Source organism: Macrosteles quadrilineatus, unplaced genomic scaffold (genome assembly GCF_028750875.1).
Source record: "Macrosteles quadrilineatus isolate MER2022 unplaced genomic scaffold, UCM_ALF_1.0 Scaffold_219__1_contigs__length_164744, whole genome shotgun sequence".
In the NCBI taxonomy this organism is placed as follows: Eukaryota; Metazoa; Arthropoda; class Insecta; order Hemiptera; family Cicadellidae; genus Macrosteles; species Macrosteles quadrilineatus.
The window spans coordinates 140,243-164,745 of NW_026542812.1; the positions used below are offsets into that span (position 1 = coordinate 140,243).

The 24,503-nt window shown below is 33.9% G+C and overlaps 2 protein-coding genes across 2 annotated transcripts; one reads left to right on the forward strand and one right to left on the reverse strand.

Annotated features, from left to right (window-relative positions):
* Window positions 1-11: 11 nt before the first annotated feature.
* LOC128982364 (probable dimethyladenosine transferase) lies at window positions 12-5,105 on the reverse strand. Its single transcript, XM_054401322.1, has 6 exons — window positions 4,908-5,105; window positions 4,131-4,317; window positions 2,594-2,897; window positions 1,921-2,142; window positions 1,096-1,202; window positions 12-129 (listed from the first exon to the last, which is right to left on the reverse strand). The coding sequence occupies exons 1-6, from the start codon at window positions 4,963-4,965 to the stop codon at window positions 81-83; spliced, it is 927 nt and encodes a 308-aa protein (XP_054257297.1). The 5' UTR covers window positions 4,966-5,105; the 3' UTR covers window positions 12-80.
* A 590-nt stretch (window positions 5,106-5,695) lies between these two features.
* LOC128982356 (non-lysosomal glucosylceramidase-like) lies at window positions 5,696-15,299 on the forward strand (the record flags this gene model as incomplete). The annotated part of the gene is made up of 5 exons (XM_054401318.1): window positions 5,696-5,809; window positions 8,708-8,859; window positions 9,579-9,667; window positions 14,507-14,687; window positions 15,134-15,299. Coding segments are annotated over exons 2-5 (570 nt in total), but the record flags the coding sequence as incomplete, so codon positions are not given.
* Between the last annotated feature and the right edge of the window lie 9,204 nt (window positions 15,300-24,503).

Consider the following 24,503-nt stretch of genomic DNA (forward strand, 5'->3'; position numbering starts at 1 on the left):
AGTTTTCAAAATTGTAAAAGTATTTATTATTTATTGTCACTTAACCTAAGACTTTGTACAAGATTTGATGAAAACCTGTTTCAACAACCAGCAAAGTGTATGCCTTTGACGTTGAACGCGTGGAGAACCCTGAAACCAGTAAAAGATAAATAAATAAGCAATCATGCTGAACACAGACTAGGTTTTTTTAAATTTAAGGATGTAACAGAGCACAATGTCCTAGGTTTTTACTGTTTTTAGATATGATAGCTGCTTACCTGAATGGAAGAGAATGCAAACTGGTTTGTATATATTTAAAACATTGTAATATTTCACTGTCACTGACAACATTTTAAACAAAGAATGAGTTTCTCAGGCCAGATAGGTAATTAGCCACGGCAAATTTATTTAAACAGGAATTTATCAGACCTGAAAAACTAGCTCATCCTTGGTAGAAAATGTTGTCAGTGACAGTGAAATATTCTAAGGTTTTGATTATATGTAACAGTTTTGTGTTTCTTGTGCCAGTTTGGACTCGTTCCTATTAACCTATTCAGGTGTGTCTGCATCCTCACTAAAAACCCTGAAAACCTAGTTTTTAAATTTGTATGAGCTTCAGATTAAATAGTCTTAAGGGAAAGCAATGAATATTATGTGGAACTAATTAAACTATCAAACCAAAGATTATACGAATAGGCTATTTGAGACAAGTTTAGATTTTTTAATATTTAAATCATTGTACTTTCAGAACATTATCCTGAAGAAATTACACCAGAAAGTGGAATGAGCCTCTCATGGAAGCAATTAACTTTGCTCAATAGGCTTTACTGAACAGGTAGATGTAGATATTGGAGATTTAAATGGATGACATTCAATCCAAGGTAGTTAACTACGAATCAAATAGTTGCCCGTGATGGCACTTGGAGGATTGGTCAGCCTGCATGGACAGAGCAAGGCTGAATCACAGTGGCTTCGCACCTTGGATTGGTGTTATGAAGAAGATATCTTCTTTGTTATAAAAAATTACTTAAACATGTTCAGGTACAATGTGAATTTTAAAATTGTTCAGATTTAGATCTTTCTCAAGCTGACTGGCTGAAGAAGTTTGAAACTTACATAAGAAAGTCGTCTACGTCCATGGTTCTCGCTCTTTTTTCAGCAAAGCCACTTTCCGCTAATATGTCATCTACGTACTGTTTGATATCAAAATCTGCAGCAATTTCCTAAAAAATCATAAGAGTTTAGTTTGTAAATTTTATTTTGTCTGTACATTTTCTAAAATATGATAGGATATTCCTAGATGAGAATATTCTACAGCATTTTTGGGAATGAAATACGTATGTTTTTATTTATCAACCTAGTCATGTGTAACAATTATTATGTTTTATCATAGACAAATAGAATTAAATAGACAGACAGCAGTGCTGTAGCATATGTTCTGGCGTCCACCACTAAGAGTGCCGTGTAGTTACAGCGCACACGCTACGTAACTACATGGCACTCCTAACGATGGATGCCAGAACTAACCGCAGCACTGCTGTCGGTCTACATCTAATTCTTTTTGTCTATGGTTTTAAGTTTTACTTAACACTTCTTAAACCTTGAAAATACAAAGTTTTTGATTTGAGCTTAAACATTTGGTTTAGTATTTTCCCTTCGCAATCAAATAAGATGGAAAAAATAATATAACACCTTCAATACAAGACTTCAAGTTAAGCATGTTGTATGCAAGAATGAGTAGAAATATAACATAGAAATACCAACAAAAAGTTAAAGAGAAAAATTTAACATTATGAGCACAAACAGAAGCAAATAATTTGACTTACTGTTTTATTTCAATAAAATATTTACTACAGTTGGTTCATATTGATGGGATGTCCACTCAATGGTTATGCTTTTATACATCTGTAAATTATATGTACAATTAAAAAAATATATTACCTGATTGCTCAAAGAACAGTGTGCTTTGTAGTTCTTTTCCAACGTAGTTAACACCACGCTCTGTTTGAAAGCTGCTCTAAGTGACTTGTTTTTCCGCACAAAAACTATTCTCGTCAGGCCGTCCCACTCTTTGAAGTTGATTGGTGGGGGAGGGTTTCTGGGTTCAATCCGCACTACGCTCGATTCAACCTTGGGTGGTGGTCGAAAATTGTTTTTGCCAACCTGTGGTAGATATATTAATTTATGAGATTTTTGACACATTTTGGAACTATACTAAGACTTCGAAAGCAATTCTAAACACTTACTTTGTCTACTTATCAAGGTTTGTGCTGTTAAGTAATAATGTTCTTTATATTCCAAGGGATTTTAAACTGCTTTTGTGTTAGGTAGTTATCAGGTAATTCAGTGGAACTACGTACTTGGGGCCATTTTTTTTATCTTATCAGTACATTTCACCCTTGTGGTGTACCGGCTTACATCTTGCTTCTTGATTTGCTAAAGACACCCCATGCACAGGCCTATGTGGACTGCAAATGCAAGGTTAAAAGATGCCGCCAACCTCTATACAACAAAATTTATGATGCAACATCTAACATAGTTCCACTATTTAAATAAATCTTAAATGGATAACTTCAGTGCCGAGCACATAGTGTATATACTTAGGCCACGGTACCTTCATCAAAATATCCACTCGGGCAAGGAGCTGAGTGTTGATAGACAAACGACAGTACAGCTTGTCTCCTGGCTTGGCGACAAGACGCTGGGCAAACTCTCGCTGAACCATCAACACTGCACAGCGGAAAAACGGCCGATGTAAGAGCAGCTTGAACACCAGTGGTGACGAGATCTGGTAGGGAATATTAGCCACGCAGATGTTGAAAAATGGAAGTTCCGTCTTAAGCACATCTCCGACCAAGATCTGCAGCTGAGACTGGTACGGAGTACCTTGGACACGCTTCTGGAGCTCAGCGACTAACCTGCAAAACAAGTGTTTGTAAAACCTGGCATTAACAAGCTTTTATTCTAAGCCTAAGGATAATTATTGTTAGTCTACCAATTCTTCGATTTCATGTCTCGGAAAGGAATTACATGGCAATATTATGTTTTGTCACACAAAGTTTTAATACTAAATAGTTAAAAAATACATTACCTATCCAAAGTATTATGATGATAAGTAATATGTAATTTTTTTAACAGCTGATTTAATTTAGACTTAATAAACTCCTAAAGGCACGGTTCAAGATTCTTTATGACCTGAGTTTGTGTCGTTAGTCAAAAAGTTGTGAGTTACAATTAGGATATTTGATTCTAGCATGAGAACGATGAATGAAAAACTTCCATTTGGGGTTTGGGTTAGTATTACGCTGCAGCACCAAAAAGGTTAGCTACCTAGTAGAAAGAAAAGTTTTATGAGCAAACTTCGTAAAACCCTCGACTTTAAAACTATCACTGGACAAATAATATTTATAACATCAGTAAATTTTATCTTTCATTATTTGATATGCTCCTGAATTTGAAATAACTAAGAGGGCTAATTTGTTTCAAACAACACTACAGCTTGTGACATGTAAGGCGGCACTCGGGCCTTCATCCTAACAGCTTTCATCCTATCTTTAATGACGATTCATACATTAGACCAGTAAAAAGAGGTGATGCTAATTGCCAAGACTTGAGTAATCACACTTTTATCTTAGTCAGGCAAAGGTAACCTTATTTGTCATACATCTAAACTGAGGAAAATTACGGTACTATGTCCCATAACCGTTTCTGCAAACATTTCTTCTGACTCACTGGGTTGACCTACCCGTGTTTCATGTACTTGAGCGCCTTCATGTGGGTCAGTTAACGCAGCCCGCATGACGGCACATAATTTTTTGAACCAGATGCTAGTAAGCATTGGTCAAGTGCTAGCTTACATGTCACGAGCTGTACACATAAGACATAAGAAATGTTTATTTCCAGTAGATATATTACAATATTGGAAGAATCAAATATTTTTCATACAGAGCAGTTTTCAAATTGAAGTCTAAGAAGAAAAGAAATGTCTACCGGTACAGCTAATATCACAGAGTTTATCACCTATTCACTTATTTTACCTATTCGAGACTTGCAACAACAAAAAATGAACTAAGTTTTACCCGTTTGAGGAGAAATCTCAGGTCTGACAAACCACATTAATTAATTGATTAAAACGAACTTATGCTAGTTACCTTGTATCAATTTCACAGGCGATAACTTTTTTTGCTTTCTCTAGGAGCCTCACGGTCATGTTACCTGTTCCAGGCCCTATTTCCAAGACAATGTCTGTGGATCGAACAGCAGATTTATCTACCATTCCTTGAATTACTAATGGGTTTTTCAATATGTGTTGCCCAAATCCTTTGTTGAATAGGATACCTTTAAAACAAGAAACATTCAAGTTATCTCCAGTGAACATGAAAACATAAGGTAAACTTTGGCGTACTAGTTTGGATATCAAAACCATTCAAGAATAAAAAATAATGTATATTAGCTTAGAATTGGCAAAGCAAATTTATTTGTAAGCAGAACTGGCAGCATTATGTTACATAAACTATGTCACTAGCCATGGGCGGCCAATAATATGGTTGGGGGGGGGCTTGAGCCCTCCTTCAAGACTTAAATCCAATTATTTGTAGGCCTACATATCGCCAGTGGTGTAGGAGTGCGGGAACGCATGGGAACAGCGTTCCTGATACGCTTATACTTTTCAAAAACCCCTGTATTTTAATAGGCACCATTTGGTTTTCCCGAGATGATGGTGAGCGTTCCCGCATGAGAAAATTTTCCAATAAATTACATTGTTGTAGGTACTGAATATCGCCAAGATAAAATAATAGCCTATGCCTATAAAATATCAAAATTTGTATGTCATAGGTGTGTCACTTATTTCAACATGCATATTTAATAAACATATTATTATTAACTAAGACTATTTATTCTTGCCTATGCCAAAAACAAAATCCTACCTTGCTTGGCAACTTCTTGGTGTGTTCTTGATTTCTTTTCTGTTTTAACTTTAGGCATGTTTAGGCTTATTAAATGTAAGATCGTCAGAATAAAAAGTGTTTCAAAGTATTCTGCAACCGATATGTAAATATTAAATTAGAAGGATTACATATTTGAATATAAACACGTTTTCCTACCAGAAACATAACCTAAAACTATAATTTAATTGACAATTGACACTTGACAGACAGTTGAATTTTGGTCTTTGGATATGGCTGGATGGATACTTCTTTCTGCTTTCTGACAGGCTTCAATAAATGCCATGTGGCTTTGTGTAATGGAACCAATAAATTATTTTACAGCAGTTGGTAATTAATAATTATTAAATTATCGGTTTTATTATACAAGTGAATGATAGGCCTTCATCGCCAAATATCTGGAACAGATAGTTTTATTTTTTAGACACAACACCTAACAAGAATTTTATATTTGAATTATTTTTGTAATTTTGGCTGCAGACTAGAGAATTGCAATATTATGAAATTGTATGAGATTTTATAGCGGGTCAAAGAATTGGTTGCGAGAATATAATCTACTCTTACAAAACCCACTACTGTCCTATATTCAAAGGTACATGCAGCATTGCTTACTAGCTTACTCAAATCACTGGATTTAGTCAGCTGAATAGTTATGCTGTTGACGTTGACTTTGTTTTTTTTTATTGATAAAAATAGCGTATTGATAAAAAAATGGCAACCTTGTTTATGAAATGAACATGAACCGAACATAACAAAATACAATAACTAACTCTTTCTTAAGTAAAGTCTAGTCTATGTGATAGTACTCATATAGTCTAGATCTAGAGGACTAGGATTATATTATAAGATCTTTTTTTATTAAAAATAGTACATTCATTAATTTGGTAAGTAAAATTTCGCTTTATCAGTTTGTCTAACTTTGAAATCTATCTGTTGAAGATTAGGCCTAGATTTGTAAACTTTATGAAGTAGGCTATTAAGACCTCTTAAGTAAACTGTAAATATATATTTTTTTTTATTTTAATATTTTAAACTTAAAACTTATCTAGGCCTACTTAGACTGAGTCTTTTTGTATTTTTGTTTAACCTATTTGCCGGTCCCTAGAATCAAGAATATTTGTTGTCATGAAATACATAAATACAGTGTATTGACAATCGTCACAACTTAGATATGAGACATGAAGTACCTATACAATGGCATACATATGTAGACTCCAAGTATCTAGAACTGAACCCCTCCATTATTACACCCAAACCAACATAGTTTGTTGAAAAATAGATTATCTTAGGTAGGCCACTACAGCCTATAACTTATAACTATCACTGATCCTCAGACATTTTGAATTTGTAACTGTATAATAATTAACCATTTAACTATGCCTAGTAGCAGTGTTTCCACACGACCAAAAAAATAATCCCGCTTACAGGGTCGAAAAATCCCGTTTTATCCCGCTTTTATATCGGTGAAAAATCCCGTTTTATCCCGCATGATTTTTTTGGTACAATTCCTAGTATCAAACTTTACGTATCATTTTTGTAAGTTGTTTAAACATCACTATTATATTTTGCTACAGTATTTAAACAATTTGAGTTAGTTTTTCTCTAAAATTGAGTAGAAAAAAAATAAAAATAGTTGTCACAGCCGAAAATCCCGTTTTATCCCGCATCCCGTTTTAATCCCGCTCAAGGTCTAAAAATCCCGTTTTCGGGATAATAGGTAATCCCGCGAATGGAAACACTGCCTAGTAGGCCTATAGTTTACTTCTTGGAAGAAATAGGCCTAGCTGGAATGGCATGTTGTGGGTTAACCTACAGGATACAGGGTGTTATTCTTTTACAGAGTTACATATCTGTAATACCTGTATACCTGTAGTCCGATTTTGAGGAAATCTGGTATGTACTGTAGGCACTAACCCATTGTAGGCCTATCTCCAGGCGATTTTTCATTTAAAAATTTTTTATTTTTAATGGTGATTTTTCCATAAAACCCATAAAATACCGTAACGGGAAAATCAGATTTTCTCGTAAATGGGCTGAACGATTTTGATAAAAATTTAGTATATAAGTTAGACCTATGTTAACTTAAGTTATAGTGCTATAAATTCTGAAAAAATGGGAGGTACCAATTCTATTTCCGTAAAAAATATGGTTCAAAAGTTATTGTTAGGCTACTTAACTTATGCCATTTTCACATAAAAAACTCAAAAATTGGATTTAATGAAAACACGGTTTTGATCAATATTATTATGTTACCGTTACTTATAAATTATAAACAAAATGGTAAAACCGATTTCTGTAAAAATTATGGTTCAAGAGTTAAGTTATTGGAACTTATATTATTTTCCCATAAAAAAACCTATAAAATAACAAAAAGTTGAATTTTAGGAAATAATTTGGTCTTAATTCAAATAAATGTGTTATGGTCCTTATAGTGCCACCCCCATTGCTGTAACAAACATGGTTCAAAAGTTATTGCAACTTTTGTGATTCTTCCTATAGACTAAATTAGTTCCTACCACCTTATGATAAATGTTATTGACAAGCTAATGGGAGAAAGTATGCGTGTCAGATAGAGAATCTTCCCTAGAAGGCCTACTTTATGTTTTATTTTATTTTATTTATTTATTTATTTGACGGTAACAACCATTTACAATAACATGCTAATATGCTATAAAATGCTAAGAAAACAATAGGCCTATGTATGAACATTTTTATGGCTAACATTGGTGTGGTGCGTTAACATCATGACATATTTTTGACAATAGATAATATAATAAATGTATGTAGTGGTTTAGAATTACCGGTAAAGGAAAAAAATGATAACCTAAATGTAGCCTACATTATTTGGTTTTTTAAGGATCAGTTTTCCTTGAATGGGTATCACAACCAAAAACTCCTCCAGGCTACTAATAAAATGCTCTCAGTAATTTTCCATTATATTTTTACATTGTGCTAGCTCAATAAATCATATTTTTTGGCAATAATTGTTATTTGTATCATGTGTTTTTCTTGTTTTCTGTAGTATAGGTACTAAGGCAATCGTGCATTTTTTAGCTCTATTTGTTAATTAAATCAAGTAGCCTATTCTAGTTTGGTAATCTTAGCAAATATAATAACTTACCATAGGTAACTTACCGTTAAGTTGTCACTAAAACAACTTACCGGTAAATTAGTCAATTTTTAGGCAGAGGGAGCAGTGTGCTCTGAGAAGTCTCCTTGTTTACATTTTACAACTCACTCGATATGCTCTTATATATATATACTTGTTACTTGTGGGTGTTCGCCTCCGCTCTCCTTAAGAAAGGGGGCTCGTCCGGATTTATTTCTGTTCTTCACATCATCTTGAACAGCCTCAAAGAAATCATTTATTTTGTAGAAAGGTCTTGTTACGAAGAAGTCTTTAAGTTTATTTTTAAAGCCGTTTATGTTTTGAATATTTTCAACTGATCTGGGAGTTGGTTGAAACATTTTTGTCCTTTGTTTATATGCAGGTAAAAGATCGTAATTGAAGATGTGAATATTATGTAAATTTGTTTTAAGTTAAATCCAATGCTAATAAGTGTGGCTGAAACCGAGCTATTCACAATGCTCTTATAAACACACATTAAAATGCACAATTTAAAAATGATAGAACAAATAGTCAGAACTTGGTGTTCCAGTGAATGGAAAACCAACATTCCAGTGGCTGTTAGTCTTTTTTCTAATCCTTCTTTGAAACGATGTGAAGGTAGTAAGATAAATGTGCATCAGGCCTATCGCCTAAATCTTTTGTTTAATTACAGCATCCTTAAGTCATTACAATGGACAGCAAATTTTCTCAAGTGCCCTCCTACGGATGGAGCGTTAAACTGGATCATGTTTTTCCTGAAAAACAAAACCAAAAGATGAAGCCAAAGTTACATCAGATCTGGCCTTTTGTCCCACTTTTGTTCCGGTAAGTTTATATTGAATCAAAAGTGTCACAGGTTAGTTGTTATGTGTAATTTTAACTAGTGTTTGATTTCTACAATATAGCCTATCAGAACTGAAGCCCAGTTGTAGTTTAAACACCTCTCCTTTACAATTCAGGCCTTTGATTCCCTTGAAAAAAAAATATTTTGTTAGAACAATAGATATTTTGTTGTAATGATGTTGATGTTCAGTTACCGTTTATTATTGTTGAGTTTGTATGGTTATTTATTACTCATTGATTTTGTGTTTTTATTGACCGTCGCTACTTTTCTCTCGAATTGAACTTTGATTATAACTGTATCCATTCCACCCTTTCCTCATTAAATTATTATCTCCTCTTCTATAAATTTTATATATATGTAGTTGCATTACCTTAATCGCCAAGTGATCCATGTAGTCCAAAAATAGGATTACACGTGTTTTGACTTCAATGCGTCATTGTTAAATCTTACAAACAAATTGTATAAACCATAATGGTCACGTCACAGTCTTTCCGACACACATGTACAAAACACAATAACGGACAAAAATACATTTAAGTAGGCCTACTAACTAATTTGTGGTAAACGGTCGTCACATAATACAGGTCTGATCGCATGCCGAGACTCCACTGCACTATAAAGTTGAATAGAAATAGTGGGCTAAAATGTAAAAAGTATGTAAGCTACTTTTATTATTGAATAATATGTAATGTTCTATTAGATATCTGTGGTATTGCCTGAAAGTGTGGTGGAAAGGACGTCGACCGATAATGGACTTTGTGTGGCCGATTACGTCAAAGCAGTGGAGTGGTAAGTGATTCCCTACCATCTTCTGTTATATTAATACGTGAGGGCTGTTTTTTGTGAACAAAACTCCTCCGTTATTTCTGGACAGATTTTAATGTTTGAGGTGTCAAATAATTCGTCTCAATTTGATAGTTTTGCATAAAGGTTTTAGAATCTTAAAACTTTTACCCTTATGGGCACGATACGCTCTCAAAGGTCACATTTTCCCTATAAGAATTACATTGAAAACAAATTTAAAAACAAAAACAGCTGTATATAAAAAGAAACTCACAAGCTTTTGGGAGTAAATATTGATGTTTGTAATATTTAGGAGGTTATAGACAAATCTAAACAGTCAATCAGTTTTGTTGGAATAACAGGCAATTTCTTAAGCTTAAAGTAGAAATATTGAAAACTAGCTGTACCCGCGGGCTTCGCCCCGTTTAACTTCATAAGTATTCGCATGGCTCATTCACGCCCTGGTTGAAGTTCGTTCGCTACGCTCACTCACCTTTAGGTTGGAGCTCGTTCGCTGCGCTCACTTGCCTTCAGGTTAGCTCGTTCGCTACGCTAACTCGCCTCCAGGTTGAAGTTCGTTCGCTACGCTCACTCACCTTTTGGTTGGAAATTAGCTGTTGTCATATATTAAAAAAATTAATAGTGCTGCACCCTGTTGGTAATCCTTTTAACTTTTATGCTATTGAACATCATAGAACAGAACCAACTTGTTTAATTGAAACAGCTGTTAAGATTCATTAATTCCTTTTAAATATGAAAAATCATAAGATTAACATGGGGAACTACAGAGCCACTGGGGCGGAGCCCGAAAGGGTTTTTGAGATAAGAATATGCTTTAATGTTAATCGGGAATGTGAGCTATCATCATGCCAAATTTCAGCCCAATCCGTCCAGTAGTTTATGCGTGATTGAGCAACACACACACAAACACACACACAAACATACACACAAACTCACAAACTTTCAGATTTATAATATTAGTAAGACAAGAGGAGGAGACAATTATAGGAAATCTTATACGTATGAGAAGAGTAGAGGAGAGGCCTGGTCTCACAGTATTGAATCCAGGTACACAATCACTTGGGGAGATGAATAATTTCTGTCAGTTATGCTAGGCAACTTATTTTGGAAGTAAAAAAAAAAAAACAAAGAATATACACAAAGAATATACACATTATGTTGTGACAGTGGTAAAGTAAACCTACCTAAAGTCAGATAAAATATACACGCAAGAAATGTTTACTGGTAACAGCTTTAAGTCGGGAAACATTTGTAGAAAACACTAAAAAATAAGGCCGGGTCCAAAAAATGCTAAAATATTTTTATAAGAAGCGTTTATTATTTCAAAGCAATATTAAATTGCGTGAGTATTTAAATTAGTTACATAAGCATTTATTCGGGTCTTTTAAACTTATAAAAAATTATGACTGTTATTACTGTAGTTTTAAAATAACTTCTGTATAATATGTAATGGGTCAAAATTATAGAGGGGTTAAGTTTTTCTATTTATTATTTAATTATCAGTAGGCCTATTCCTTACCTGGTTGGTGATAGTGGTAAACCTATCATGGTAAGGTAAATAGGCTGTTTTAGGCCTATCCTAGGGTTGAAGTAGGGATAACCTCACTTTTGGCAAAATCACTAAAGACACTATTGTTGAGATTCACAAGTCACAGTATAGCATCGTTGTGTACAAAACGAGTGATAAACCGTTTCCGTGTAACCCCCATACCTAATATACACCTTTGGGAAGTACGGTCAAAGTTGTTGTTTAGGCTAGGGTGGTGAACCGCGATCACAAATACAATATCGCGTACATAACATGCATACACTTTGTCGGACACTAAGCTACACATCACGGGTGGAAATTATACGCTTTGTTTGAATCAGCGATGATCTTAATGTTCCGCCGTATAATTTCACAGTCGGCGCAGATGAATAACAACATTAACAACATAACCTGTACCACTAGTCGGCTGTCTTGGCGTTGTGTTTTAGCGGATATTTTGCCGGGATATTCAGTAGGTGTTGAACTGCTGCGGCAAAGCGGGCAAAGTTGAACCCGTCTCTGCAGGTCGTGCAAACACGAGGTCGGGTGGAGCACGCTAAGTATATTCAGCTAAGTAATATTCTTAAGTGTTGAGGTTGACGAAACTGCAACATTAAATTGTTTCAAAATTTCATTGAACGGGTTTTCATTATTTTTAAATTTAATTTAATTAGCTGTTCCCAGGTGTGAACGATGATGATGGTACTGAAGCGTTGTTGGTTACCGGTACTGAGTTCACACCTGATTCACACTACATTTTTGCGTATATACAAATCTGTACCTGTGCTAGGTTGTTAAGTAAATCAAATAAATTATTTTTATCTGAAACTTCCCAGCACGCCGACTTGAGCGATCCGCTGGCAAGAGTTGGTGACGTCTTTCCCGCTTTAACTACGGAATAGCGCATATATTCCGAGCGGGAAAAACGGCACGTTACAAATACTTACTTGACAATTGCTCGATTTTGATCAACAGGTACACTAGTTTTATTTTAAACTTTGTGAAATTTGTTGTAACACTTCCTTAAATTTTAACAGTTTGGGCGAAGATATATAAAATAAATTCTAAAGGCTGATTGGTTTATAAACTAGCCGAATGCTCATGTCACTTCCACATCTGGTCAGCTGTGACAAAAGTCAGTAGATTTTTGATGGTAACTGGTATCAGCTGGCTTCGATCAAAGGGCTTTGAAGAGTGGTACACACTTTGATATAGCTGGTGTTGGTCAGTTACTAACACTAAACTAGACGTTTCAATCAACTTAATTTTTATTTGGGTTGAAATATGCCCAGCATCCAACACTAACATTCTGATGTTTGTTTATCATTCTTGAAACAAATTTATTCTTCCCTATTTGTAACAAAACAACTTATGGACTTGTATATTGTAGTATAGGCCTACTTCTCAAAAGATTGTGCTGATTTAATTATAGCAAACCGTCCTGCATTTTTGTTTTACGACCGTTTTTTAAGTAGCAGTTTCAGTTCAGTACTTAGAATTGAAAATTTTCACACAACAGCATTGTTTACTTACTTAACAGCATAGTTTAACTTAACAATACGGGGTAACAGACCAATTAGGTTCAAGGATTGTGAAAGAAGAAGTAAAATTGTAATGCGTTGAATTTCAACTAATCAGCTGTTTACCGATTTAATTGTTAACGATTGGTGCAATTAGTGATTGGTACAATGAGTCGTTGCATATTTTATAAAGTCTAGGCCAATTAACATGAAAGTAACATTATATATAAAAGAACATATTATGGGCATAAAATATCCAAAAGATGAGTAAGTATCATGCAAATGACTGATTATGCATAACAATACTATCAAACTGAAAAAACACTATTGAAATGATAAGATTAGTTAGCTTTGGAACAATTCACAATGTTATCTGCCAAACTAGTTTACCCCAAAAGATTAAATATTTAATATAGACCTAATATAAATTCAGTTTTTAATAGTTTGGTTTTACATTACTTTGACACAAATTATCTATGGTTGGTTGATTACTTTCAAAATGATAAAATATTTTATCAAATTGTTTGTATTAATTAATGTTTGTGGGACAGTAAAAAAAGTGTTGCGACTATTATTTTCCGAACTTGTCGTGCTCCCTTGCTTAGAAAGATGTAAGAATACATAATATTAGATTGACATTCTTACTTTTGTCTTAAGGTTCAATTCAGTTTTTACCATATAATGTCAAAGGTATTTCAAAGACATAAAAATGGAAGTTCCAAACCATGGTCTGGTGACTGTCAAATGCCAAGATAATATATTGAAAGCACCTTGTAATATTAATCCAGTGAATTAAGACAACTGGGTCAGAAATTGATCCTCAAGATCAAACCTGTGACCTTCAGATAGATAAACAATCCAAACCAATATTTAAAAATAATCCTTTAAGATGGATTAATTATTAATTCACTGGAAGTGAGAGACAGATTTAAAGCAGGCAGCATAATGCAACAATCGAGGCGAGGTAAGTCACTCCAATTGCATTGTTGCTAAGTGAACACATAGGCCTACAGTAGAATGCTTGGCAAGTCAAGGCACCTTAGTCAAAGTTTTGGTGCGGTTTTCATTGATATAAACTAGAGGTCGTCGGGTGGTCAAAAGCTCAACCAAAAATATATAATGTACAGACTACTCTATTTTCACCCCACCCTGTAAATAAAACATGTGATTAGAATTTCATCAATTTGTTTTGATTTTCTGTTTATATTTCGTCACTCGCATGGAAACCCATAAGGCCCATGTTAATTTATTTAAAGTTTAAATGAAGGTTTTTTGCTTATTTTCGAGCCTATTTTAAGTTATAAAGGTATTCTGCACATCTAAAGGCAAATACCTTTCTAAAAATATGTATAGATTTTTCCTGCTATGCACACGAGCCAAGAAAAAAAGGTTTAAAGAAACGAGCTTGTCTATAAATATATAGATACTGTTTTTTATATCAATGGTTGTGAGAGTGTTTTGCAACAAGAGCAGGTGATCGACATGGCGTCGAGGAAAAAATTATGTGTGTGTGAGTTATACCTTTAATATCTCTGATATGGATCACCCAATTGAGTTGAAAAACAACCAAATTGAATGCTTATATACATTTTGATGACTATAAAAAATTGTTCCATTAAACAGAAACATTAATATAATGGAAAGACTGTAAAAGTACAGGGGTTTAAAAAGAATCCTGGACGTCACGTTACTTTGGTTGCTAAAGACGCCTTTAGTCAAAATTCCTCTCTTCGACTGTTGAAGTATAGGAAGTATTAAAAGCAAGTGTTTCCACAGGAGTACCCCTGGGAGGGATCGGTGGAGGGACGATCGGCAGAAGTTTCCGAGGGGAGTTTTGCCGATACCAGATGCAGCCAGGTTTCTACGAGTACCATTCAGTGGATGCAAACCAGTTCATCGTCACAATCCAGAACCCTGAGGGAAAAGTTGTCTACCAACAGGTCTTGTCAACTTTGAGGTAAAACTACACAATCAATTGATTTTTTGTTGGTTGATTAAAAGAAAATAGAATTCAACCAATATACGTGAATAAAAAAAGGGAATAGGCCAGTGTTTCTGTGGGAATCCCGAAAACAGTATTTTTAGGCCATGTGTGGGATTAAAACAGGATGCGGGATGAAACGGGACTTTTGTCTCTTGATTGATCTTTTTCATACAGTTTTCCAGATTTAAATTAACACCAATTGATTAAATTATTTTAGCACACCATTGTAGCAAGGTTTAAAGAGCTATTTAGACATGACACATCTTAAATGTCACCCAGGAGCACTATAACCATTTGACTATCAAGATAATTTGTTAACTGGTTTTATAGCATGGACCATTAAAAGCCCAATGATCATGGACAGCCGAGTCCATTTTCTAACCAACACAAAGCTACTGACTGGACAATCGTATGTTTAGTGGTGCTGAAGGGGGGAAGCTGCGTTCCTGGAAGTGGGGCTTCCCCGGGGACCAGGCCAGGTACACAGCACTCTATCCCAGGTCCTGGACTGAATACAACATTCCAGAACACGGCATCAAACTAACATGTAGACAGGTGTCTCCAGTAATACCACATAACTATAAGGTAAGTTAGGAGTGTGACTAGCGATTTTTGGGTTTAAATAGAATCAACCTGAAAACAATTTTAAGTAAATGTATATTACACCAGTTTCTAATTTAAACAGACTTGGAATCACATTAAAATCCCTTTTAACCTCACTCTGTTAAACCAAAACCTGGGATAACCGGAACCATAATAAAATCCCCCCGCCGCAGCAAACCTGCAGACTAAGCGAATTTCAATCTGCCTTGGATTTACTCAAAAATATCTTCTTAAAAATATCACATTAATTCCCCATTTAAATAACAATGGCTTAACCTAAGTACTTAGGTTTGCTGCAACAGGGAGGATAAAAAGGTGTTTTTTTTGTGTGAAATGTTAGTAACTTAGTTTAGTATGAAATGAATACATTTTCCAAATTTGATCAACATATGTTCATAAACAAGATTTTACTTATTCTCCATAAAAAAACATGGGAATTTTAAATTGACTATTTTTTAGAATTTCCTCCGTAACTATTAGGTGCATAATAACTCTTCAATATACTAAATTATTTGCTTTTTTAAGCTCTACAAATTAATATGGAAAAATTTGCAAAATTGTATGTTTTTAGGGTATATAAGCAATTTTTACCCATTTTGTTCCCATAGTCCGATCATGCTGGTTCGCGAACTCGTTCGAATAAATGTAGGTTTACACGTTTATACCAAATTTCATATCGTCAGTACTACGGTAATGGCTATCTTTTGTATTTTACATTCCCTATAGGGAAATTCGCTAAAAATGTCATCAGTTGGAAAGTCAGCTAGGAACCTTGAGTTTTCCCCTGTGGCGTGGGTACCGGTAGATGGTCAACAGAATTTAATGGAGCAGATGGCGATATAGATTTGATATTGTGATAAAGTTCAGAAACAAATTGTAAATTATTTTATGTCATAGGTTTTTTTTACTGTTGTAGATTTTAGGATTTTAGGCTATTAGATTTTGATTTATACCAAATGTAATTGTCAGTATAAATTAACTAATCTTTTAGTACTGGAAAGGTATGTTATGTTCGGCAATGGATGAGAGTTTGATATTTTTAAACAAAGTTAAAAAGATTTAAGTTTATGACTAACTTATCTTCTACACTACGCACTATATCTAAAATAAATTCACTGATAAATTAACCTTTTTTTGTAGTTCCAAGATTTCAGGTTCTTCTTTAGACTTGGGTGTACTATGTCTTCATTTTAAATCCATTTATTTTCAATTTTAATAGCCTCCAGTTTTTAACTGCAGTGTAATAGACAAAATGTGAATAGAATTACCTTATTATACTAAAGAATATCTACTGTTCTCTAAAAGAAAGGGGTAGAGTGCAGACTTACCGTACTTTAATTCCTTCCGTGGTCTCGTTCCATCAAGCACCCCACCGGAAACAAACATACTATACATTAGTATTAGATAATTTGTAACCAAATATAATTATCAGTATAAATTAACTAATTTTTTTATACTGGAAAGGTATGTTTTGTTCGGCAATGGGTGAGAGTTTGATATTTTTAAACAAAGTTAAATAGTTTTAAGTTTATGACTACCGGTAACTTATCTTCTACACTACACACTATATCTGAAATAAAATGAAGCTGACGATGGTGTTTTAACACCGAAACATGTCCGGAATAGACATATTTTATTGAGCTGTGACGGGAGTTACGTAAGTAATTTAGTCTTACATTATCTAAAATAAATAAATTCACTGATAAATTAACCTTTTTTTGTAGTTCCAAGATTTCAGGTTCTTCTTTAGACTTGGGTGTACTATGTCTTCATTTTAAATCCATTTATTTTCAATTTTAATAGCCTCCAGTTGTTAATCTTGCCTTTGCTGTGTATTTTTACTTTAGAGGAGTCCACTTCTGGGATTACTTGTTAATGAATTGTCTTATTTACTATCTCTTGTTCCTCTTTGTTATCCTTTTCAAATGGTTGAGGGAAATCCATGTAAATAGGAACATATCAGATTTTCAGTATTTCATTCTTCCTTTCTTTCTTCTAAGCCGATGGGGGAATCCGTGTATGCTTATCACGACGTAAAGTCGGAGTCAAGGGACCCTAGAAGAGAAATTGCCGTATGTTTTTTCCCTAATCTAAAAATTGGGAGCCTAAAATTCCTATAGTGTCGGGGTTTTGAGGGTGTATTTCTAGTGTTTTTTATAACCGCACTCTAAAAGGAACTAACAGTATAAGTGATATGTAGATAATTTGGGCAGAAACCGAGGCAGGCTTCACAAAAACCACTGCATAAAACAAATGTAAATAGTAATGAATTTTAAATGCAAAAGTTTTGTTTCAATAAAAAAAACTATTATACGAAATAAATTGACAACGGACCTACTTGAAAATGTTCTCTGTAATATTTTATGGTTTAGTATTTCAAAACGCACAATTGTTTATACAGCCTAATGTAAAAATATCTTTGTTGTTTTTGTAGTTTTATTTTTTTAGTCTTTTTAGGTTAAAGAGTATAATTTTCTTTAGATTTTTCATTGAAAATTTAAGTTGGGCCTAAACTACAGTCATAATTTGAAATTGTAGATGGATCGTAGAAGAGAAGAGTATTGCTCTGGTTATCTTCACATTTCTTCTTTGATGGTTCAGCGACATCTACCTGTACAACAACAATTTTGAGTGACACAGTCCAAAGGACTCTCACCCACTTGCCGTGTCTATGTTACCAATCCAATATTGAGCTTCAGGGTTTGAGTAATACATGAATATAAGGCTAAGAACCTCTACTATACTCTAAAAGAAAGGGACATAAGGCGTACTTACCATTGTTTAACACCCGTTGTGATCGCCTCGTTGAATCCCGAACCCACCGGAAACAAACATACCATACATTAGTATCAGTTATAACCATAGATTAGAAACTTTAAAGATGATGTAATGATTCCAATGAATTTTGGCAATTAAAACAACCTTTTCTGCTCAAAATTTTAAAATAAATATACTAAACTATGATCTTACATCAGTTTTATGCATTTCATCTTCTCATAGAAAGATTACGACTGGAATTTTTTAACTGCAGTGTAATAGACAAAATGTGAATAAAATTAACTTATTATACTAAAGAATATCTACTGTTCTCTAAAAGAAAGGGGTAGAGTGCAGACTTACCGTACTTTAATTCCTTCCGTGGTCTCGTTCCATCAAGCACCCCACCGGAAACAAACATACTATACATTAGTATTAGATAATTTGTAACCAAATATAATTATCAGTATAAATTAACTAATTTTTTTATACTGGAAAGGTATGTTTTGTTCGGCAATGGGTGAGAGTTTGATATTTTTAAACAAAGTTAAATAGTTTTAAGTTTATGACTACCGGTAACTTATCTTCTACACTACACACTATATCTGAAATAAAATGAAGCTGACGATGGTGTTTTAACACCGAAACATGTCCTGAATAGACATATTTTATTGAGCTGTGACGGGTATTACGTAAGTAATTTAGTCTTACATTATCTAAAATAAATTCACTGATAAATTAACCTTTTTTTGTAGTTCCAAGATTTCAGGTTCTTCTTTAGACTTGGGTGTACTATGTCTTCATTTTAAATCCATTTATTTTCAATTTTAATAGCCTCCAGTTGTTTATCTTGCCTTTGCTGTGTATTTTTACTTTAGAGGAGTCCACTTCTGGGATTACTTGTTAATGAATTGTCTTCTTTACTACTTATCTCTTGTTCCTCTTTGTTATTCTTTTCAAATGGTTGAGGGAAATCCATGTAAATAGGAACATATCAGATTTTCAGTATTTCATTCTTCCTTTCTTTCTTCTAAGCCGATGGGGGAATCCGTGTACGCTTATCACAACGTTAAGTCGGAGTCAAGGGACCCTAGAAGAGAAATTGCCGTATGTTTTTTCCCTAATCTAAAAATTGGGAGCCTAAAATTCCTATAGTGTCGGGGTTTTGAGGGTGTATTTCTAGTGTTTTTTATAACCGCACTCTAAAAGGAACTAACAGTATAAGTGATATGTAGATAATTTGGGCAGAAACCGAGGCAGGCTTCACAAAAACCACTGCATAAAACAAATGTAAATAGCAATGAATTTTAAATGCAAAAGTTTTGTTTCAATAAAAAAAACTATTATACGAAATAAATTGACAACGGACCTACTTGAAAATGTTCTCTGTAATATTTTATGGTTTAGTATTTCAAAACGCACAATTGTTTATACAGCCTAATGTAAAAATATCTTTGTTGTTTTTGTAGTTTTATTTTTTTAGTCTTTTTAGGTTAAAGAGTATAATTTTCTTTAGATTTTTCATTGAAAATTTAAGTTGGGCCTAAACTACAGTCATAATTTGAAATTGTAGATGGATCGTAGAAGAGAAGAGTATTGCTCTGGTTATCTTCACATTTCTTCTTTGATGGTTCAGCGACATCTACCTGTACAACAACAATTTTGAGTGACACAGTCCAAAGGACTCTCACCCACTTGCCGTGTCTATCAGGGGCGGCGGAAGCAAATTTTTGTTAGGGGGTCAGAAACTTGTGGTGGAGGTCCACATCCGGGGGGTCTGGGGGGTATGGAATACCCCCCAGGGGTCAAAGGGGGTACGGGGGTGCTCCCCCGGGAAAATTTTGAAAAATAAAAGCCTTAAAACGTGTTTTTAGGCTACCTGAAGAACATTTTTCTTCAAGCAGTAACAAAGAAAATTTACAATTTAACAAAGACGCTACTCTGTTCATTGTAAAAACATTATAATAAATAATACACATACATCTCAAACAAACATAAAATGAAGTACTGGTGCCCAGATTTTACTAAAGCTGTCAGCAATGAGTTGCTGCAGACGACAGAGAAGAGTAAACAAGCTCTAAGCCCTAGGGATTTATGTGTTCACGTAATTTCGGCAGGCTCTGCCCCTCCCCCTCAAAACTGAATTAATAATAAGTTAAATTAAAATTGGCTGCTTGATTATAGTTAATCACAAAAGTAAGACGGTAGGGTATAACCAAGTAAGTGTGTCCACTGGGGATAAATAATGGTTTACACAAAAAACATTACAAACATTGTATTGGCACAACATAAAATTACTATAAGAAATACGAAACCTTTTTGATGAATTATTGCTAAAATAAGTAAAATCCCACACGAGAATCTCAAGATATTAGCCTACTACAAGTTTACTAGATTTTTAAACTTCTGCTGATGAAACTTCAGTAGGCCCTAACTTGCACTTCAGTCTTTGAAATTCCCGAAAACTGCACAGCGACTTTCATCTCTATTGACAAACATTCTTGCAATGTGCTTATCATCAATAGATTTAGCAATGTCCCTATCGTGGTCCCTATGGATGGATAAGATGGCAAGATGGTTCAATCTCTTCTACGTCATCGTGGAACGTTTGTCTTTGTACTTATCTTTAGTAACTGTTATTAGGCCTACTTATACTTTTCTTCTTGGGCCGAAAAAATAAACGTATACAGTACGGAATGCTTTTTATCTTTAAATTTTTTATATGAACCCCTGACCCTTGACCCCCCTGACCCTTCCTAAAATTTCAGGGGGGTCAACTGACCCCCCTGACCCCCTGGTTCCGCCGCCACTGGTGTCTATGTTACCAATCCAATATTGAGCTTCAGGGTTTGAGTAATACATGAATATAAGGCTAAGAACCTCTACTATACTCTAAAAGAAAGGGACATAAGGCGTACTTACCATTGTTTAACACCCGTTGTGATCGCCTCGTTGAATCCCGAACCCACCGGAAACAAACATACCATACATTAGTATCAGTTATAACCATAGATTAGAAACTTTAAAGATGATGTAATGATTCCAATGAATTTTGGCAATTAAAACAACCTTTTCTGCTCAAAATTTTAAAATAAATATACTAAACTATGATCTTACATCAGTTTTATGCATTTCATCTTCTCATAGAAAGATTACGACTGGAATTTTTTAACTGCAGTGTAATGGACAAAATGTGAATAAAATTAACTTATTATACTAAAGAATATCTACTGTTCTCTAAAAGAAAGGGGTAGAGTGCAGACTTACCGTACTTTAATTCCTTCCGTGGTCTCGTTCCATCAAGCACCCCACCGGAAACAAACATACTATACATTAGTATTAGATAATTTGTAACCAAATATAATTATCAGTATAAATTAACTAATTTTTTTATACTGGAAAGGTATGTTTTGTTCGGCAATGGGTGAGAGTTTGATATTTTTAAACAAAGTTAAATAGTTTTAAGTTTATGACTACCGGTAACTTATCTTCTACACTACACACTATATCTGAAATAAAATGAAGCTGACGATGGTGTTTTAACACCGAAACATGTCCTGAATAGACATATTTTATTGAGCTGTGACGGGTATTACGTAAGTAATTTAGTCTTACATTATCTAAAATAAATTCACTGATAAATTAACCTTTTTTTGTAGTTCCAAGATTTCAGGTTTTCTTGATGATTTCAGGGAAACTTTAAAGATGATGTAATGATTCCAATGAATTTTGGCAATTAAAACAACCTTTTCTGCTCAAAATTTTAAAATAAATATACTAAACTATGATCTTACATCAGTTTTATACATTTCATCTTCTCATAGAAAGATTACGACTGGAATTTTTTAACTGCAGTGTAATAGACAAAATGTGAATAGAATTACCTTATTATACTAAAGAATATCTACTGTTCTCTAAAAGAAAGGGGTAGAGTGCAGACTTACCGTACTTTAATTCCTTCCGTGGTCTCGTTCCATCAAGCACCCCACCGGAAACAAACATACTATACATTAGTATTAGATAATTTGTAACCAAATATAATTATCAGTATAAATTAACTAATTTTTTTATACTGGAAAGGAACAACAAAAAACAACATAAAATGAAGCTATGTATAATAGTTTGGCCAGCATATCTTAAAATATGCAAACCAACTGCTGTTCTTTATATAAGAAGGTTTCAACTGAATATTATAAGATCCCCGTGCGTAGAACGGGTACACAGCTAGTCTAAAATAAATTCACTGATAAATTAACCTTTTTTTGTAGTTCCAAGATTTCAGGTTCTTCTTTAGACTTGGGTGTACTATGTCTTCATTTTAAATCCATTTATTTTCAAATTTAATAGCCTCCAGTTGTTAATCTTGCCTTTGCTGTGTATTTTTACTTTAGAGGAGTCCACTTCTGGGATTACTTGTTAATGAATTGTCTTCTTTACTATCTCTTGTTCCTCTTTGTTATCCTTTTCAAATGGTTGAGGGAAATCCATGTAAATAGGAACATATCAGATTTTCAGTATTTCATTCTTCCTTTCTTTCTTCTAAGCCGATGGGGGAATCCGTGTATGCTTATCACGACGTTAAGTCGGAGTCAAGGGACCTAGAAGAGAAATTGCCGTATGTTTTTTCCCTAATCTAAAAATTGGGAGCCTAAAATTCCTATAGTGTCGGGGTTTTGAGGGTGTATTTCTAGTGTTTTTTATAACCGCACTCTAAAAGGAACTAACAGTATAAGTGATATGTAGATAATTTGGGCAGAAACCGAGGCAGGCTTCACAAAAACCACTGCATAAAATAAATGTAAATAGTAATGAATTTTAAATGCAAAAGTTTTGTTTTACTAAAAAAAAAACTATTATACGAAATAAATTGACAACGAACCTACTTGAAAATGTTCTCTGTAATATTTTATGGTTTAGTATTTCAAAACGCACAATTGTTTATACAGCCTAACGTAAAAATATTTTTGTTGTTTTTGTAGTTTTATTTTTTTAGTCTTTTTAGGTTAAAGAGTATAATTTTCTTTAGATTTTTCATTGAAAATTTAAGTTGGGCCTAAACTACAGTCATAATTTGAAATTGTAGATGGATCGTAGAAGAGAAGAGTATTGCTCTGGTTATCTTCACATTTCTTCTTTGATGGTTCAGCGACATCTACCTGTACAACAACAATTTTGAGTGACACAGTCCAAAGGACTCTCACCCACTTGCCGTGTCTATGTTACCAATCCAATATTGAGCTTCAGGGTTTGAGTAATACATGAATATAAGGCTAAGAACCTCTACTATACTCTAAAAGAAAGGGACAGAAGGCGTACTTACCATTGTTTAACACCCGGTGTGATCGCCTCGTTGAATCCCGAACCCACCGGAAACAAACATACCATACATCAGTATCAGTTATAACCATAGATTAGAAACTTTAAAGATGATGTAATGATTCCAATGAATTTTGGCAATTAAAACAACCTTTTCTGCTCAAAATTTTAAAATAAATATACTAAACTATGATCTTACATCAGTTTTATGCATTTCATCTTCTCATAGAAAGATTACGACTGGAATTTTTTAACTGCAGTGTAATAGACAAAATGTGAATAGAATTACCTTATTATACTAAAGAATATCTACTGTTCTCTAAAAGAAAGGGGTAGAGTGCAGACTTACCGTACTTTAATTCCTTCCGTGGTCTCGTTCCATCAAGCACCCCACCGGAAACAAACATACTATACATTAGTATTAGATAATTTGTAACCAAATATAATTATCAGTATAAATTAACTAATTTTTTTATACTGGAAAGGTATGTTTTGTTCGGCAATGGGTGAGAGTTTGATATTTTTAAACAAAGTTAAATAGTTTTAAGTTTATGACTACCGGTAACTTATCTTCTACACTACACACTATATCTGAAATAAAATGAAGCTGACGATGGTGTTTTAACACCGAAACATGTCCTGAATAGACATATTTTATTGAGCTGTGACGGGAATTACGTAAGTAATTTAGTCTTACATTATCTAAAATAAATTCACTGATAAATTAACCTTTTTTTGTAGTTCCAAGATTTCAGGTTCTTCTTTAGACTTGGGTGTACTATGTCTTCATTTTAAATCCATTTATTTTCAATTTTAATAGCCTCCAGTTGTTAATCTTGCCTTTGCTGTGTATTTTTACTTTAGAGGAGTCCACTTCTGGGATTACTTGTTAATGAATTGTCTTCTTTACTATCTCTTGTTCCTCTTTGTTATCCTTTTCAAATGGTTGAGGGAAATCCATGTAAATAGGAACATATCAGATTTTCAGTATTTCATTCTTCCTTTCTTTCTTCTAAGCCGATGGGGGAATCCGTGTATGCTTATCACGACGTAAAGTCGGAGTCAAGGGACCTAGAAGAGAAATTGCCGTATGTTTTTTCCCTAATCTAAAAA

Bases quoted from the DNA above. Each gene is read 5' to 3' on its own strand.
- LOC128982364 (XM_054401322.1), bottom strand. From the start codon at position 4,965: ATGCCTAAAGTTAAAACAGAAAAGAAATCAAGAACACACCAAGAAGTT. The intron at 2,143-2,593 runs GTACCGTGGCCT...TATCTACCACAG, and splicing joins GAGTGGATATTTTGATGAAG to GTTGGCAAAAACAATTTTCG. The intron at 1,203-1,920 runs GTAATATATTTT...ATGATTTTTTAG, and splicing joins ACTGTTCTTTGAGCAATCAG to GAAATTGCTGCAGATTTTGA.